Consider the following 14,742-nt stretch of genomic DNA (forward strand, 5'->3'; position numbering starts at 1 on the left):
TATAGCTCCCATAGGAACGATCTTTCGAAAACAGTGACTTTTGTCAATAACTTCGTTATATTTGACGCGATTGCTTTCAAATTTTTCCACTTTGATGGCTATAGGTAAGGAACGAGTTACCATAAAAGTTGCAAGGGTATACAAACTTTGACGCGGTCGAAGTTAGCCCCGGCCCTCTGGATTTTCAATTGTTTATGTTATGTATGGTTGTGCATAGTAACAAAGTGTCACTATATGAACATATACTATATGCGTGTTGATGTATAGTATTATTAATATGTTATTAAGCATACTACACCTCCCTTTTTTTAAAAATAACGTAATATTATAGTTATTTTTATACCCTTGCAAAAAGGGTATATTAATCATCGCAAACAATTATTTATCTCTAGGCTTGCTCCTGATACTTCTGAGTCGTCTGTGGCAGCTTACATTAGTAATATATGCCCTGCTAAAGTTTTAATTCAAAAGTTTAAGTTTTCTAGGACTCGCGAAATCTCCTCTTTTAAAATTACAGTACCTATTGAGTATTTCTCAGCTATGGTTGACACTAATTTCTGGCCAGAGGGCCTAGTTGTACACGAGTTTGCGCCCAATAAGCGCTCCCGTCCGTTGCCTGTCCACCTTCCTAATTAATCTTTTGCTTCAAAAAAACTAATAAAGTCTAGTCTTTGCATTCATTATCAAAATGTAAGAGGATTTCTTACCAAGCTCTCGAACCTGTTCTGTGATAGCCTTTTCGGCTGACATATTAGCTTTCTCTGTTTTGGATAATGAAATTCTTTCTAATAACTTCATTTCTTATAGGATTGATCGTGTTGGTCGTCGTGGCGGTGGAGTACTCATTGCTGTTAACTCGAATCTGTGTTCAAGTGTTGTGCCGATTGATCTGCCCTTAGGTGTTGAGTTTATTTGCGTCGAAATTACATATTCCAACTTTAGCTTATATATTTCTTGTTCATATATTCTTCCACCTTCTGATATAATGACCTATATGCACCATGCTGATGCTTTGCAAATTATTTTTAATCGTCTTAAAGATCGCGATTTCCTTCTAGTTTTAGGTGATTTCAACTTGCCTAATATTTCTTGGCCTGTTGATGATAATCTATCTTTCTTAATTCCTTCATCTCAACATGTTTATCTTGATAGCGTACTTGAATGTCCGCTATATCAGTTGAATTCTTTATTTAACTCTTTTTAAAAGAATCCTCGATCTTGTTTTTGTCTTAGATTCGATCCCACTCTTAGTTCTGTATTTCAAACACAGCCCCTTGTGAAACCCGAAGATCCTTATCACCCTACCATTGAAGTTACTATTTCTTACAATTCCGTTACTAATTCATTTAATAACATCTCAGTTTCTCGTCGTAGATGTTTTCGTACAAATAATTTCAATCTTCTTAACGACCTTATTTCCACTTATGATTGGTCATTTCCATTTGAGTGCTGCGATAAAAAAAACTGGTTCGCGACTCGACTATGCAAATTATTGTGTAGTGAAATCTGAAATTTGTCTCTTAAATACTCAGTGCTACAATAATTATATCGTGCACTGTAAGGTTGAATTCTATAAGAAGCTCAAAAGATTTTACAACTTTGTTAATTCTAAACGACGCTCTGATTTACTACCTTCCACCTTCAGACTTAATGACCAGACTGCTTATAATGATTTAGATATTGCAGATCTGTTAGCTAAATTCTTTCAGTCGACTTATTCTACTACTGATCGGATCCCACATCCTATCCCTTCTCAATCCCACATTTAAATTGTATGTTTTTTCCTAGTATTACTGAAGACTCTATTGTTTTTAGCCTATCATCTATGAAGTCTTCCTTCGTACCCGGGCCTGGTAATATACCTTGTTGCATCATTAAAATGTGTTCGATTTCCCTATCTAAGGCTTTATCTCGGTTATTCTTTATATCGAGTGAGACTTGTAGCTTTCCTGTTGTTTGGAAGGAGTCTTTTATTATTCCGCTTTTTAAAAAGGGCAACAAATCGGATATTTCTAACTACCGATAAAATCATTACGTCTTCCCTTCAACACCTATCCAGATCCACTATTTCTCCTTGTCAGCATGGCTTCATGAAAGGTCGTTCGTCGCTTACCAACATTTTTAAATTGACTACCCTTGTACACCATGGCTTCCGTAAAAAGTGTAAGGCTTTCGATACGGTTGATCATTCTATGCTTCTTACGAAACTTGGCTTGGTTAAAATCGTATCCTATTGGCAGAACCCTAAAGGTGTCTCTTCGTTCCTCAATATCTAAAACTGTTCGAGTTACCTCAGGTGTCCACCAAGGCAGTCATCTGGGCCCACTGTTATTTACCCTGTTAATTAATGATTTGCCCCGTGCCTTGGCTCATTCACGCGTGCTCATGTTTGCGGATGACGTCAAGATTTGTTATTCCTCTAATGATCCTTTTTTCCAACAGTACTTGCAATCAGATCTCGATGTGTTCTGTGATTGGTGCCACGGTAAACGGTGTTCTTTTATGACTTTCAGTCGTTTGTCTCCGTTCCTAGCTCATTACTCTATCAAGTCTGTTCTGTTAGATTGTGTACCATCATTCAAAGACTTAGGCGTTATGTTTAACCCAAAACTTTCATTAAATTTTCACAATTCTTCAATTGTCAATACAGCATGCATTCTTCTTTTCTTCATAAAACATTGGGCCAAATAATTTGATGACTCCTACGTAACAAAGGTTTTATACACTTCGTTAGTTCGCCCTACTCTAGAATATTGCTCGCCAGTGTGGAATCCGCAATATGATGTTCACCAGCGTAGTATTGAATCGGTACAGAAGCAATTCCTTAAGTTTGCGTTACGCGGTCTTAATTGGGACCCGAGTCTTCGCCCACCTTCTTATTTTAGCAGACTTCTTCTTATTAATCTTCCTTCACTTTACAACCGTAGGCTCGTTTTTGGCATTCTCTTTCTCCATAAACTAGTCAACGGCGAAGTCATTTCTACTAATTTACTAGATACGCTATATTTTTGTGTTCCCTCACGTCGGACCAGAAACTTTTTTCCTATTCACCTTAGTAGATGTCTGACTAACTACTCTCTTTACGAACCTTTTCGTGTTCTTTGCCAATCTTTTAACAACCTTTCTCACCTAATTTCTCCTCATCTTTCTGTCACTTCTCTTCGCGCTATACTTTTTAATCATCTACAGCGAAACCAATAATAATATTCTGGACTTGGATTGGCTGCAACTCATCCCTGACCACATTGGCTGTGAACCGGGGCATAGCTGGCACCTTATGCAAATAAAACACCTTCACCGGGTCGGGGATGTTTAGTTGTGTATTAAGCTAAGCTATCTTCTTCAATTAATTACTATCTGTCTTTAGCTTAAGCTTTTTCGTCGACTGCTGTGTTAGTTGACGTAAATAAATAAATAAATAATTAAATTATGTCTAAACAACTTCGAACAGTTTTAACAAATTGCTGATTTGAAATTATTAAAGTAGTTAATACTCTGTTTCCCAATATTTTTTTTAAGGTTTCAATTACGCTTCAAGTAATTAATGGACTATATTGTGGTGTAACTACTCAAGAACTGGACAACTTAGCTGCAGAAATTGCAGCCGGTTTAACTTGCAATCATGCAGACTATGCAATTTTAGCTGCCAGAATAGCTGTTTCAAATCTTCACAAGGAAACAAAAAAAGTGTTTTCCGGTAAGTTAGTTAAGTGTCCTACAATATAGTTGGAATGTTGAATAAATGTACTAATTTCTAATCTTTTTATTAACATTCCTTTAATCTAAGAACCTGAAAGTCGCTATGAACAAAAAGAGAATAAAAATTTCCTGTCATTATTATATATTCGTAAAAAAAAAGAATATTTTAATAAATTTAATTCAAAATTGTGCTTTTATTTATCAAAAGTCGTACATACAATGTATTTTCACAAACAAATAATAATATTTCATTCATTTTTATCTGAACAATTTAAAAAAAACGTGAAATATCGTGGTGAGGTTTTAATGACCACCAGTTTATATCTGTTAAGGTAATTTCGCCAGATACCATATTATTTAAAACTGTAGCAAAAGGTTGATTGTTTCGCAAACGCATAGTCTCTGAGTTTAAAAAACTGAAAACGCTTCCACAAAGAAGACCCGACAAGGATGATGAAAACGTGGTGAAATAGTCCCTCCTGACCTATTGAGCTCACTTAACCAAAACCTTAACACCTTTATGACGTTAATGCAAAACTGCATACAGGCGCTGATGCTGAAGCAAAACCTGCTAATACAGAATAATAACACAGGCCGACACGATTTTTGGTGACGTTAACCTGAGGGGTGTTCTTAACTAATTCGGGTGGGTACGCTGATTCTGACTGCATACTCAGTTTTTGTTCATCACATCCAGATATTGTGAAATTAGGGGGGGGTTGGAAAATAGGCACCACCCAAAATAATATATATAGTTAAAAATTGTACGACATTTTTAACGAATTATTAAATTTCTTGTTTAAGAAAAATGCATGTTGTTTGCCAACATTACTAATAAACAATTTGTTAGATGCATAAAATTACAAAATTTCTTTAAAATTACGAAGTTGCAAATTCTTCGAATCCCTATAGCATACTTTTTGGTTCGAATTTTACGCATTTTGGAACATACACTTTGGATATGTGTATGATATTATGCATGATAACAAAGAAACGCCCTTTTGATTTTGTGTAAATTGCGTTTAAATCATACCTAATATATTAATAGGTTAAAATATATTAATAGGTTAAAATATATTAATAGGTTAAAATATATTAATAGGTTAAAATATATTAATAGGTTAAAATAATAACGTTTAGAGTATAATAATTTGTTTATAATATACTAGAAAATATTGAAAATGAGTCCTTTGAATAATTTCGAACGCATTTTTTTCGAAATCCTGACGTGATGGGCAAAAACTAAATACAGGGCCGTGATCAGCACTCCCAAATTACTATAAAAGACCTATTTAACTTAGAACACTTTTTCATGACCTCAATAGTGTCGGCCTGTGTAATCTTTGGAATGCTAACGGCAGCTCCAAGCACAAAAACGATTTGAAACTATACCTGAACTCAAGTGATACTATACCTGAACTCTTGCTGATATCGAAAACACATTTAACAACAAAAAATAATTTTCAAATACCACAAAAGCTCAGTACCTACAAGCTACTGCTATAAGTATCCAAACCAGCTTCGGCATCACTATAATAGTTGCCTTGTACTGCCCACTACGCATCTCAATCTCTGAAAAAGGAATTAACCGATTTCTTTAACACACTCGGAGATCGCTTCATTTGCATTAACGCACTGGGGATCTCGCCTGGTAAATTTTAAAGGCAAACAGTTGTACAACAAAATGATCAACCTATTCAATTAGATGGATTACGTCTCACCAATCTCTTGTGATTCTTCGCGCAGAATTTAAACTGACAGTAATTTCTACAGCATACCTGTTAATTCGAAGAAATATTTCAAACTTAAATTTTTTTTTTATTATGAAGTAATTTGATTTATTGGCAAGTCCAGCTATGTAGCGACTTGAAATGGAGTTCACCTAAATTTGACCCCTTTTATGAGATCCATCTGTGCTCTGCTACAGACCAAAGTTGGTTTTTGTGGTCCGGCTATGCAGTAGCTAAATCCTTTTAATCGTCGCTCTACTCTACACATAAATATAACTTTAGACTTCTTTGTCCAAATTAAGTAACAAAATTTTTCAAGGCCAATTTAAGAGCAGATTGTAAAGTGTTTTTCAGTAAGAGCGCTTCAACTTTTTTTTTTGAATAAAACACAAACGTTTTGCCTTTTTTAACTAATTTTATTTTATTATCGATTTTGAACATATACATTTAAGTATGAAATTCGATTTTGTTTGCATGACCCACGCGTGCACGTTTTACGAAGTCCAAACATTGAACCCAATTTTCGACCACTCTTTTGCATAAATCGGCCGAAATTCCAGCAATTTCGCGTTCAATATTGGCTCTGAGCTCACCTCACCATTCTTCGCCGGCTTGTTTCTGTAGACCAATGACTTCACACAACCCCAAAGAAAAAAGTCTATAGGCGTCAAATCACACGAGAGCGGCGGCCATTCGACCGGTCCATTTCTGGAAATAACGCGCTCATCGAACCTACTCTTCAGAAAATCAATCGTAACGTGTGCTGTGTGGCTTGTGGCCCCGTTCTGCTGAAACCACATGTCGTCCAAGTCCATACCATTCAATTGTGGTCAAAAATAATCGTTTATCATGTCGCGGTATCGACAGTAACGTGGTGATCGTTCTCGTCAACGAAAAAATATGGGCCAATGACGCCGCCGATTTTTTCGGGATGCAACGGTGCCTCATGAATCACGTGTGGATTGCTTTCTGCACAGTAACGCATATTTTGCTTGTTCACAAAGCCATTGAGCCAAAAGTGAGCTTCATCACTGAAGATGATTTTTTAGAAAAAAAAAAGTTGATCTTCAGCCCAATTTACGAATCGACGTCGCTTCAAATGGTCAAACGGCTTCAGTTCTTGTGTCAGCTCTTTTCGCAAAATTCGCCACAATGACGACACAGAAAGGCCCAATTGTTGAGAACGTCGTTTTAGCGACACATTTGCGTTAAAGACTTTGCTAATTTTGATCAAAATCAGATGACTATTCATGTAGCTCCTAGAAAAACGATCGATCGAAAACAGTGACTTATCAATAGCATTGTTGTTTTCTAAGCTACTGTCTTAAAAATAATATTTGTCAGTTTACTATATACAAAATATACGATAAAAAAACATACTACAATGCGCAAGATGGTATGCCGTTCTTTCATAAGATTTTTGAGATCATGAAAACGTTTTTCTACTTTGAAGGTAAGGGAAGAGTAACACAAAGTTGGTTAAAACGGTATACAAACTTCGGCGCGGCCAAAGTTAACCCCGGTCCAGCTCTTTAGTTCTTTATGAACTGAAGTTATTTCACCTTTTCTCGTCATACATGAAGCTTCTTTCCTATTTACGTCAGTTATTTTTGTTTAAAATTTACTATTTTCCTGCCGCAAAGCATATAACAAAAAATATTGTTGCTTTCTGCAACCTCTTTAGTATACTTTAAAATAAAATAACATTTTTTTCTTCTTATATTTTAGAGGTTTTCGAAGAGCTATACCATCATGTCAATAAAGAGACGAATAATCCTTCTCCAATGGTCTCTAGTTATCATTATAACATCGTTAAAAATAATGCAGACCGTTTAAACTCGGCCATGATATATGATCGTGATTTTGGCTATAACTATTTTGGATTTAAAACTCTAGAGCGTTCATATTTGCTTAAAATAAATGGAAAAGTTGCTGAGCGGCCACAGCACATGCTAATGCGAGTAGCCATTGGAATACATGGCGAAGATATTGATGCAGCTGTTGAAACGTACAACTTACTTTCAGAGCGATATTTTACTCATGCATCTCCAACACTTTTTGCTGCTGCCACAAATCGTCCTCAGCTATCGTCATGCTTTCTCTTAACAATGACGTCTGATTCTATAGAAGGTATATTCAAAACAGTAGAACAGTGTGCAATGATATCTAAGTCGGCTGGTGGGATTGGACTAAACGTACATTGCATTCGTGCTAAAGGAACTTCGATATGCGGTACAAATGGCACTTCCAACGGATTAGTGCCTATGCTAAGAGTATTCAATAATGTTGCGCGCTATGTGGATCAGGGTGGTGGTAAGAGACCTGGTGCTTTTGCCATATACTTGGAGCCGTGGCACTCGGACATCTTCGAATTTTTAGATTTAAAAAGAAACACCGGAAAGGAAGAGCATCGTGCGAGGGATCTATTTTATGCGCTATGGATTCCTGATTTATTCATGAAGCGTGTTGAAGCAAATGAAGATTGGTCGTTGATGTGTCCTCATAAATGTCCAGGTCTAGAAGATGTTTGGGGAGACAAATTTGAAGAGCTTTACGTTAAATATGAGAAGGAAGGATTAGCAAATCGCATTGTAAAAGCGCAATCATTATGGTTTGCAATCATTGAATCACAGGTGGAAACTGGTAATCCATACATGCTGTTTAAAGATTCTTGCAATAAAAAAAGTAATCAGCAAAACGTGGGAACCATTAAGTGTAGTAACTTATGCACAGAAGTTGTTGAATACTCAGCCCCTGATGAAATCGCTGTGTGCAATTTGGCTTCAATTGCGCTTAATATGTTTGTAACAACGGATAAAACCTATGATTTTAAGAAACTTAAGGAAGTAACCAAAATTGTTGCGAAAAATTTGAATAAAATAATAGATGTCAACTATTATCCTTTGCCAGAAGCCAAGAAGTCAAATTTAAAGCACCGTCCAATTGGTATTGGTGTTCAAGGTCTAGCTGATGCTTTAATTTTAATGAGACTCCCATACGAGAGCAAACAAGCTTGCTTGTTAAACCAACAGATATTTGAAACAATTTACTTTGGAGCCTTGGAAGCTAGTTGTGAACTTGCCCAAATGTATGGTCCATATGAAACTTTTAAGGGATCTCCAGCGAGTAGGGGTATTTTGCAGTATGATATGTGGAATAAGAAACCATCTGATTTATGGGATTGGAACAAACTTAAGGCCGCTATTAAGGAACACGGCATTAGAAACTCATTGCTTGTGGCGCCAATGCCTACTGCTTCCACTGCGCAAATCATGGGAAACAATGAATCATTCGAGCCCTATACCACAAATATATATACGAGACGCGTTTTGTCTGGTGAATTTCAGGTAGTCAACCATCACTTGTTACGAGATTTAACGGAACTTGACCTATGGGATGATGATATGAAAAATAAAATAGTTTCAAGCCGCGGATCCATTCAAAATATTGAAGTTATCCCTCAAAATGTGCGCGACTTGTACAAAACAGTATGGGAAATATCAGTGAAGTCCACGATTAAAATGGCGGCTGACAGAGGAGCATTCATAGATCAAAGTCAGTCTTTTAATATTCACGTGGCGGAGCCAAACTACGGAAAATTAACTTCAATACATTTCTACTCTTGGAAATCTGGACTCAAAACTGGAATGTACTATCTACGCACAAAGCCAGCAGCACATGCTATTCAATTTACAGTAGATAAAAATGCAAGTGCTACAATTATAAGCAGTCAAAATGGGTCGATTAAAGCAGAAGAAAAAAATGTTGATACTGAATTGTATCGAGAACGTAGAATGTCAGAAATGGTTTGTTCACTTGAAAACAAGGATGCATGCATGTCGTGTGGATCTTAGTTTTAGATCTGAGGTGGTCGATGAAAAATACATATATTTTACACCTTTCTAATATTGTTAAATCAAGCATTTATAAATAAAATCTATGGATTACCCGAAACTTTTTAATAATTATTTTAGCAGTCTAAAACTACGTCGTGAAAGAAAAATATGGGTCCGGTGTTGTCGATGTGAAAAGTGACAACATACATTGAAAAGGAGTGCGAGCAGCCCTGGTGACTTATGTCTGAGATAGGCTTGTTTTTGGAGGTTGGTTGGTACATTGGTTGTAGTGTCAGAGCACTATGGATAATATGGATGGACAATATTAGCTTTTTGTAAATGTAGGATCGGAAATAAAAATAAATACAAAAAAAGTTAATTTAAACTTTTGACTATTTTTGGATTTTAAATTGTTTTTCATTCTACTAAAAAATTGAATATGTGTAATAATAATTTTTTTATCTTAAGATCTTATCAGGCTTCAGGTCATTTGTTCCAAATAAAAATAAAACGTAGTTTTTAATTTATTTTTTCTCTGATATATTTCGGTTGCGCAGTTGCCCTGAAGACGGTTGCCATTAATCAGGGTAAAATAATTGATATATCTAAGAATCGGATACATCACATATCAGACGAGACTGTCCAAAGAACGATCAAAAGTGTTTTAAATGTGGTAAAGTAGGACATCAAATGGCACAGTGCAAACAAGAAAATCCAATTAAATACGAGAGAAATTCAAACGTGGTAGAAAATGAAGATGTAGTAATACAGCCGTCAAGCGAATTTACTCCGTCAGGGTTAGAACTTAAAAACATCGTATATTCTAACGTTATATTTAAAGAACTCGTAGATATTGGCGCTGGTTTATGTCTTATGCAAAGAAATATTTATTTTATGATTGGATCGAAACAGTTATTAAGCGGAACTAGACACTTACAGTGAAAGTGGAAAGTTATGAACATAGAATTCCATGTAGTGCCAGATCAGGACATAAGTTTTGATGCTGTACTCGGTCGAACGATATTGAACACTGTCAATAAAAGTGTAACAGCAAATGGATCTAAGTTTGCTATTCGCAACGATATAGAAGTTTGTCTATAGTAGTCTTTGTCATAGTATGCCAAAGAGAGAACAAAATGAGTAAGATATTCAGTGGGCAGGAGAGATTGGAAATATATTCATCACAAATTTTAAAAAAAGGGATAAGAGTCTAGACATAAATCTTTCCAGTAAGCATGAAAATTATATTGAGCGACGAAATACCTGTGTATCAGCACCCGAGACGTTTAGCCCTTTGTAATCAGGAAATCGTTGATAAACAAATTCAAGAATGGCTAGCAGAGAAAATAATTAAAACCGGTACTTCTGAGTACGCGTCTCCAGTTGTCTTAGTTTCGAAAAAGAATGGTCAAAAGCGTTTATGCTGTGACTGGAAATTAAACGAAAAGATTCTTCGTGATATCTTTCCCATGGCTCATATGGACAGCGCTTTAGAAAAGTTGCAAGGTGCCAATATGCTTTCAACTTTAGACTTAACAAACGGATTTTTCCATGTACCGGTAGTAGAAAGCCAAACCGTTGTCCGATTTAATGCATTACGATTCGAATTTTGAATTCAAAGATATACACAAACTCGCTTTCGAAGAACTAAGAGCTGCGTTGACTAAAGAACCCGTCCTTAAATTGTTTAACCCGAAATTGCAAACTGAAATACATGTGGACGCTTCAAAATACGGATTTGGGGCAGCTTTGTTACAAAAACATCCAGAGGATAATTCATTTCATCCCGTTGAATATATGAGTCGTAAGATAAAATTGTGCGAAGAAAAGTATCATTCTTACGAACTCGAAGTGCTTGCTTTATGTCCTAGGATCTCGATTCACCATAGTTACTGATTGTAACGCATTCGCTATGACCATGAAAAAGAAAGATGTTCCTTTGAGAGTTGCTCGTTGGGCTATTATATCTTCAGGATTTTGAATATGTTATTGTACATCGATCAGGTACTCAAATGAGGCACGTCGATGCATGGAGTCGTTTTGCATGTTTTATGCTTGTTGAGGACACTATTAAACATCGATTAAGAGAAGCCCAGTTGCAAGATGAGTGGACCAAGGCAGTAAGGACACTAGTCGAAAAAGAAAGTTATGAAGACTTCTTCTATATAGAAACCGAGATTCTCTTTAAAGACCCTAATTGTGAGTTGATTGTAGTGCCTTCGTCAATGGAACATGAGATTATTAGACTTGCGCATACCCAGGGTCATTTTTCCGTCAAGAAAACGCAAGATTTGATCCAGAAATCATAGGTAAGGATAATAGGAGCACAGGCGTAGATGAAGTGATACGGTGTTTAGAAGTTCAAGCAACAAATTTGGGGAACCCAGTACGATTAATATCTGATAGAGGCTTTACTTCTCACATCTTCAAAAAGTATTGCGAGGATCACGACATCGTGCATTTATTGATTACCACCGGAGTACCGCGAGGAAATGGGCAGGTTGGAAGGATTCACAAGATTGTTATTCTAATGTTAGCTAAAATGAGTTTAGATAATCCAGCTTCATGGTATAAATACGTAGGGAAAGTTCAGCAAATCATCAACGATACGGCACCTAGAAGTACCAAGATAGCTCCTTTTAGGATCCTAACCGGTATTGGAGGCAGTTGGAAATAAAAAACGAATTCAGAAGGCGAACAAGAAGTCAGCTAATCTAAAGAGAAAAGAATCTAATCTAAAGCGAAAACAATTCAAAATAAATGATTTGGTTTCTATTAGGCGTACCCAATATGGCGTTGGTCCGAAACTTAAAGGAAAGTATTTAGGAACTTATAAAGTAACGGCAATTAAAAATCATGGAAAATATGAAGTAGAGAAAGTTGGACAGGCGGAAGGGCCTAATAGGACATAAACTGTATCGGAATATATGAAATTGTGGGGACCGTCATTCGGGTCGAATGTACCGTCAGGAGGGCCGAATGTGGGAAATGGCATTGAGAGAGAGCAATCCAAAGTGATAGAAGAGACAAACACGTAGTGGTCGAACAATCTAGTAGTAGTAGAGAGAGCAGGGCATAGGATCATTATATAATTTGAGAGAGAGCTTATTAAAGAGGTCGTAGATTATTAGCAACGAGAATATCAACTGAGTCGCACGTCAAGGTCCATAAGTAGTCCAGTGTTATTTTTATAAGTATGTTTAAATCTTAACAATATATTGAACTCGATTGTCATTAAACAATTCAAATATTTATAAATAAATAAATATAGTAACGATCATTAAATCAACGCTACATATATTCTTGATCAGCATGAGAAGCTGAATCGATATAGCCATGTCCGTCTGTCCGTCTGTGCAAATCAACTAGATCTGACTATAAACTTCGTCAACACACTAATGTACAAAAAACGGCACTGTGGACATTCACGAAATTTTGACGCAGCAAACATAATAGACCAAGAACAACATTAAAACAAGCGTTATACTTTGGAGATGCTGCACATAATAAATACCCCGATATAAGACTTAATTATAAGGTAGATACCGACAACTGCGCGCATTTATACAGGCATTTATTAAGGACAAGCCAGTGTGTGGCTGCACGTCACAGTGTGCGGACGAGTCAAAATAAGAAGCTGTTTCTTGTTGTCAAATTATTGTTATGATAATCACACTTTAATGTTTTTATAGTTGCGCTAAAGACGACCACCGATAAGTGGTCGAAATATATCGGAAAGTAAAATAAGAACTAACTGTTTTTTACTTTTGTTTTTATTTACCCAACAATTTGAGCTCGAGCCGGAAATCATACCACGGAAAATATTAAAAATAAAATTTCTTATTTTTAGAAATTTATAATTCTCCAATTCATTCACACCTCTGCATAATTTTACTATTAATTTAAAACAAATATATTTAAACATTCTTAGTTTCCTAGAGACACATACACATATACCTAAATTCACACATATTCGTGTACATATATAGCTGTGTTATCTTGGAGTAATCATAGATACCAGGCTAAGCTTCAGGGAACATTTGGCGACGACTAATGCAAAAGCTTCATGTACTTGCAGGGCACTCCCACATATCATGCTCAACTCCAGGGGCCCCAAACAATGGAGAGCAGCTCCTCATGACGGTCTTTTAATCCGTAATCTTATACACCGCCCCCATATGGGCCATAGCAGCAGCAATACCGAGCTATATTAGAGGTTTGGCAGCGACATACCGGCTGAGTGCCGGTGCTGTTCATTCAGAACGGTATACACTGAGGCAGCACTGGTAATTGGGGGCATGCCTCCAATCGACCTACTAGCCCTAGAGGAGCAGGAAGTATTCTTGGCAGTACACAGAAACAACGCAACTAGAAGGGTCGCCCGCTAAGAAGCGAGGCAGCGCACTATCGATAGATGGCATAGGAGATGGGACGAGTCACCGAATGGAAGATAGACTTACTCACTGATTCCGATTCAAAATATATACTCTATCAGCCCGTTGAATTGGCAAAGCATAGACAATAAACTTGTGGACTTTATTTAATTCCAAAGCGTTCCTTGGGCCTGTCTTTACCCTTTCAAATTCGTGTTTGTGGTTAGTTATTCAAATTTCAAAACATTCCACCATTCCTTGGGACTTTTGACAGCGTTGAAAATTATTCCAAACGTTATATTTGTGGATGTTTTTTGAATTCCAAAGCGTTCTAGTCCATTAATAAATTTAGGACAAATCCTCACATATCCACACATATTCGTATACATATACATATATTCCATAAAATTTCAAATTTTATATACATATCTATATATATAATCCATAACATTTTTCATATTCACACACATATCATTATAACTATTTTTTCCATAACCGCGCAAAATACCGCTATCCCTTGCAGCTTATGTCCGAGCATACATAATTATCGCCTAACCGCTTTATATGGGCACAGCTGCAAGCTCATGTGGGAAAGAACCGGCACAAAGCAGACGATCAAAAGTAGCTATGTTGTATACCGTGAGTTGGCAGACAATTATTGGGGTATATATGCTGAAGGGTCACGTTGACGAAAAGGTTGAAATTTTTTATTCTTTCGGAAAAATTTATTTTTCCGTGTTTGTCTGGATTTCGACTTTCCTTAAAGTTAATCAAGACTGGCTTAAGCCGGCTTGAGGTCAATACATCTTACTAATTTATAAGATTTTAAATAATAGGCAGCACAAAACGTGAGCAGGTTGTCTGCATAGGTATTTCAATAACCACCAAGTTCATCAGCAGACTTCGCTAAAGAATCCACAATTATAATGGCCATACCATTGTAATGACCGGGTTCCATTTGAGAAAAATAATATTAAAGACAGACACGTCAGTGTCAGTTGATTGTAGTTTTCTGATTGATTCTTTATTTACAAAAATATTCTTTTGCTTTACCTATGTTTACATATATTTTTATGTTGCGACTTATGCGACAGTTACAAAAGA

At 36.3% G+C, this 14,742-nt stretch overlaps 1 protein-coding gene across 1 annotated transcript in view; it reads left to right on the forward strand.

Annotated features, from left to right (window-relative positions):
- The window catches only part of LOC6652768 (ribonucleoside-diphosphate reductase large subunit), a 30,318-nt gene extending 20,935 nt beyond the window's left edge, over positions 1 to 9,383 (forward strand). The window contains exons 3-4 of the mRNA XM_023181275.2: positions 3,520 to 3,697; positions 7,158 to 9,383. Coding sequence (XP_023037043.2) covers positions 3,520 to 3,697; positions 7,158 to 9,283 — 2,304 coding nt within the window. The 3' untranslated portion in view covers positions 9,284 to 9,383. The remainder of the gene's footprint in view (positions 1 to 3,519; positions 3,698 to 7,157) is intronic.
- The last annotated feature ends 5,359 nt before the right edge of the window (positions 9,384 to 14,742 follow it).

The sequence above is a fragment of the Drosophila willistoni genome, unplaced genomic scaffold (assembly GCF_018902025.1).
Source record: "Drosophila willistoni isolate 14030-0811.24 unplaced genomic scaffold, UCI_dwil_1.1 Seg169, whole genome shotgun sequence".
Lineage (NCBI taxonomy): Eukaryota > Metazoa > Arthropoda > Insecta > Diptera > Drosophilidae > Drosophila > Drosophila willistoni.